This window comes from Myotis myotis, unplaced genomic scaffold (genome assembly GCF_014108235.1).
Source record: "Myotis myotis isolate mMyoMyo1 unplaced genomic scaffold, mMyoMyo1.p scaffold_m19_p_1, whole genome shotgun sequence".
NCBI classification, from domain to species: domain Eukaryota; kingdom Metazoa; phylum Chordata; class Mammalia; order Chiroptera; family Vespertilionidae; genus Myotis; species Myotis myotis.
Window position 1 is genome coordinate 205,571,541 of NW_023416313.1, and position 5,126 is coordinate 205,576,666.

A 5,126-nucleotide genomic window follows, 5' to 3' on the forward strand; every position below is an offset into this window, starting at 1 on the left:
AAAGCTGATTAGATGAATAATTGCATGTCTTCCCCAGGGAAATGGGTTTTATTTGATAGCGTAAGTGACCTTTACTCAGGAACTGGGTTTGGGGTGGTTTTTTTTCTCTTCCTCTCACCCCGCAACTTTCTTCTAACCAGCTAAGTGTCCTGTCTTTAGAAATACTTGTCAAAACGGGAGGAAAGAAAAACGTGTAATGAATGAGGTGAAATTGCTTTTCCAATGCATCAGCTGGAAGCTCCTGGCTTAGTCGTACATGCATTTGTTTCCAGTTGCCCACACCTCTCCTGCCTCCATTGATGGCTCTTAGTTCTGCGGCGTTTTTGCTTTAAATGTGCAAATACGGTGATTTCTGCCACATCTAAGAGGCAAAGCACCGTAGATGCTCCCCTCCTCCCCCCACTACCCCCCCTCCCACCCCCTCCATACACTTTACACAAGTCATAGTGCATTTGGGTATCAGTATATCCTCACGGCCACAAGGCAAGGCACCAAAAAGCATTCCTAGCTGCCATCTGCAGCTGAGGCAGGGTGCATCCAGGAGAAAATAGAAATGCTGAAGAGTAAACAGAAACTGCTTAGTCAGCAACTGTCCCTGCCCCAGAGGTGAATGTAAATAGCCTGGTACTGAGAGGGGAGGGGCAGTCAGCCAGCACAGGGCCTTTGACAGATGCCAGCTCGGGAGAGCTTTCAAAGGCACCAGCATTTGTGTTCTCGTTGGAGGTGGGGAGTGTCCCCTATGTTGGAACCGTGTGGCCTACCCCTAGAAAAACACACTTGCTGACGCAGGGCAGAATTAATATCAATTGAATTTATTACAAGTTACTAAGCTCCAAGGCACATTACAGTGTTCTGTTAACTACAGAAATGTATAAAGGACAAACAGAGCAAATTCTCCATGTCTAGCATTTCGCTCTACTGTTCAAAAGCATCCGTGCATCAATAAAGCAAAAACAAAACAACACGTGAAGATCCAACACATTCAGGTCAGCAGAAACAAACCCAAACATTTTCCCTCACAAACTTGCAACAAAAAACACCCCGCCCCCCCAACATCCCCTTTACCATTTTTTGCAAACAAAACAGAAAAACAAAAACAAAACAGAACAACTTAAAGTGAAGACTTCAACACTTGGGGCTGTTTAGAAAGAAGCTGTCACCATTTTATAGCATCTTTTTTTTTTTTTTTTTTTAGGCAGCAACACTGGCCTTGGCAAAAAAAAAAAAAAAAAAAAAAAAAAGTCATTTTCTTTTGTGTTTTTTCCTTTTAGAGAGTGCATAACATTTACAAAAATACACACCAGCAGCAGTGTTGCTAAGGGCTATTAATTCTGTACCTAGGCAAACACCCTGCCACCAAATAAATGCTAACAAATATGATGCAAATGACCCAACCAATATTATACTGCTTAACACAAACCAGCTTGTCCTTCAAATGAAGAAGTTACATACCTTAGTTTCAAAATATAGAAACATACGACGAAAATAATGTCTATACATAAGACTAACTTTTTGCAGTTTTGTTATATTCACAATTCTACATCTTGGGGGTGAGGGAAGGGAGGGTAGATGTGGAGAGGGGAGGGGCCCTCTGGATTGGAGAGGAGCTGGTCTAGGTCAAAGGAGGTGGCCGTCTTGTGGTTCAAGGGTCTCTCTCCTTTTTCACTTTAACATCCCCAGCTAAGATCGTTGCGATTTCGCCCTGCATGAAGGCCCAAGGTACATTCGACCCAACTAGGGGGCATTTCTCTCCACTGGGGCAGTACACCTCGCCGGTGGCTCCCTGGGCCTTGATACTCTCTCTTGAGCAAGGGAAGCAGAATTTGTGGCTGGGGACGGATGGGCACTGAACGAAATGCGTGTCCTCCAAACGTTCGTGGCAAATAGTACAGCAGAGGGGCCCGCTGTTGGCCATAGGGGAATCCGGAATGTTTTGGGGGTGCACTTGGTCCATGCCCGGGTGGGTGCTAGGCGGCGGGGGCGCCACCTGCAAATTCAGGTCCCCGTTCCGTGAGGCCAAGCGGCGCTGCCCAGGCACAGAGGCCGGCGACACTGGGCTGCTGCTGTTGCGCCTGGCAGACGCAGTGGTGGAGTGGACGGAACTGCCATCCTTGGGCGAGTGCGCAGTGCCCAGAGTGTCTGCCACCGACATGAGGGCGGCCATGGGGGACGGACCGTTCTGAGGGGCTGACTCAGGCGGGGTGGTCCGGTTGGAGTGGGGTCCCAGGGGTGGAGGCGGCGGGGGCGGGCCGCCAGCCGCATGCCCCGGCGCCGCAAAGCCCCCGGCCGACATGGTGAGCTTCAGCGCCTCGCTCTGGTTCGCCATCCACTGCTGCCTCTGCTGCTCCTCACCCATCTTCAGCGGGCCCTCGGCGGAGTCGGGGGGCTCGGGGGATGCCTTTCTCTTGCGCAGGCTGGAAGCCGCACCCCGGCCCGAGGGGGTGGCAGGCGGCAGGGCCCCGGTCCCCGGGGGTGCACTGGGGGCGCGGCTTAGACTCACCAGCGCTGTGGGCAACATGGGGCAGCTGGCGTCCAGGTAGGGCTGGGGCAGCATGTCTGCACCGGGCACGCCCTCCTTGAAGAAGCGCACGGCCTCGGGCAGGAGGTCTCCAAGTAGGCGCCAGTCCCCGGACCCGTGCTTCTTCTCGTACTCCAGGTACTTGAAGCCGGAGGAGAGACCCCGGCCGAAGTCCTTCATACAGTCCTGGTACATCTGCTTGGCCACCCCGGAGGCGCTGGAGTACACGTTGCCCGAGCCCGTGGGGTACTCAATAAACAGCTTCAGCTCGTAGTCCATGCCGGGCTTGGAGACGGCGTCGAAGGCGAAGACGCGGCCCAGCAGCGAGTGGTCCTTCTTGAAGCGCACCTCGTAGGGCGTGCAGCCGGCCAGCGTGAGCAGCGTGTCGCGGACCATCTTGGGCTTGTTGGCCCACTCCTCCGCGCGGTTGCGCAGGCTTTCGCTCAGCTCCGCCAGGGCCTCGGCGTTCCGCTGTTTCTCCTTCAGCTCCCGCTCCTGGTCTGTGCTTGACACCGAGCCGGGTCTTTTGCCACCAGCACCCACGCCCACCTCAGCCACCGACACCGAGGTCGAAGACGTCGCGGAGGACGACGTGGCAGAGACGCCCGGCGCGCCCCCAAGACAAGCCGGGCCTCCGGGGGCTCCGGGGGGCGCAGGTGTCGGGGGCCCACGGCTGCCCAGGCCGTGGGGCGGCGGTGGGGGCAGCACGGCGGCGCTGGCCGGACCATTAAGCAGCGTCTGCGGCAGCAAGTTGGGGGGCACGGTAAGCTGTGGGCCTCCGCCACCCCCAGAGTTGGGCAACCCCGACACTAGCCCGCTGTGCGTCCCACGCCGAGCCGCCACCGACGCCGATGAAGACGAGTTGGGGCTCTGGCGGTTCAGTTCCGGAGGTCCCTCTTCCGAGGCCGGTTTGGGGAAGCCGTTGGGGCCCCCCAGACCATTGGGCAGCCGCGCGGCGTGGCTGCTGCTTCCCAGGCTCACCGGTGGCGGCGGGTACTCGAAGCGACTGCGCTGTTCCACGGCGGCGGCGGCGGCGGCAGCGGCGGCTGCGCTCAGGCCGTAGCGCTCCAGGCCGGACGGGGCCGCCAGCACCGCAGGTTTGCTGGACCCATCTACGTGGTTCAGCTGTTGCTGTGGCTGCTGCTGCTGTGGCTGCTGCTGTGCAGCGGCCGCTGCCGCCGCTGCTGCCGCCGCCGCCTCCTTAGCCGACAGGGCCACCGTCTTGACCCCGACGGGCGGCGGCGGCCCGGGGGAGCGGCCGTCCTGGAAGCAGCCATGCGCCCGCTTCAGCTGGCGCGCGGTCTCGATCACGAACTCGATGCGATCGGCGCCCTCGTAGTTTACGCAACCGCGGCATACGGGTTCCGAGAAGTCCCAGATCATGGCCCAGGGCATACGAGGCAGGTCGCACAGGTAGCAAGATTGTCTCCGGGACGAGGACACCTGCGCCGCCGACATGATGCCAGCCCTGGGGAAGGTGGGCCCCCGCCCGGGCTGTCTCCGCGGCGCCTTCTCCTCGGGGAGGACTGGCCGGCTGGGGAGTGAGTCCGGCTGCGGGGGAGCGAGGGGGGGCGAGAAAGTTCTGCCCCTGGGGCTGGAGGGAGCGCGAGTCTCCACCGCCGGCGCAACACTTCTCCTCCTGGGCTCTGCCACCTGGGCAGCGGACGAATTCAGCCCGCTACTCGCCCCCACCTCCTCCTGCGGCTGTCTGGTCCGGAGGGGAGCTCGGGCGCCTTCTTCCTGGTGCCGCGGACCCGAGCTGGAAGCTCCAGGCCCGGGGGGAGGGGGCGAGGGTGCCCGGTGCCGGCCGCCGTGGGCTCTTGGCCCCCTCCCCGGAGTGGCTGGTGGGTGGAAGCTCGAAAGGGACTCTCTTCCTCTCCCTTGAGGGTCCCCCCTACGAGCTGCGTCCTCTCCCCGCCAGGCTCCCTGGGGCGAGGGCTAGAGGGTTCAGTGCCACCCGGTGCCCGGGTCCAATCTTGCTGAAGTCGCGGCTTTCCTGGAGGGCCGGGGCAGGGAGGGGGTGAGAACCGAGAGAGGAGACTCGCCCCTCCGCAGCGTCGGCTGTTCCGCTGGCGGCTGCTGGACTTGCACGGCCACAGCTTCCAGGACGCACAGGAGCAGAGAGGAGCGCTCGCACGCAGGCTCCCGCCGCCCCCAGACCAGGCCGGCGCCCGGACCGCCGCGGCTGGCGGCGCTCACGTTGGCTGCAGGGCACTCGCGCGGCGCCTGGGCACGGGTCGCATCCCTTCCCGCTTGCACTCGCCCGGAATGTGGGGTTGTGATTGTTACTCTACGTTCCGGAGGCGCGACTCGGCGCTCCCGCTCGCGCTGCGGCTCGCGCTGTCCCCGGCTTGGCCGCGCGGGATGCCGCCCAGGCGGAGCGCTGACGTCACCACCATGCTCTGCACCAGTTCTTCCCCCCCACCCCCCCTTTACACTTCCTCTGTCTGTGGAGCCCACTTGTTGCTCGGGAAAGGCGCATGCGCGGCAGGACGCCCAGATTCCTCCCTGTCGGCCCCTCCTCCGCGCCTCCGCCCTCCCCTCCCCCCTCGCCGTGTGTGTACAACAGCTGAGACTCGGCGAGCTAATGCTGCAAGTCCAGGGTTGG

The 5,126-nt window shown here is 60.7% G+C and overlaps 1 protein-coding gene across 1 annotated transcript; it reads right to left on the bottom strand.

Annotated features, from left to right (window-relative positions):
- Positions 1-791: 791 nt before the first annotated feature.
- On the bottom strand, positions 792-4,902 carry IRF2BPL (interferon regulatory factor 2 binding protein like). Its single transcript, XM_036314008.1, has one exon. The coding sequence runs from the start codon at positions 3,974-3,976 to the stop codon at positions 1,643-1,645; it is 2,334 nt and encodes a 777-aa protein (XP_036169901.1). The 5' UTR covers positions 3,977-4,902; the 3' UTR covers positions 792-1,642.
- Between the last annotated feature and the right edge of the window lie 224 nt (positions 4,903-5,126).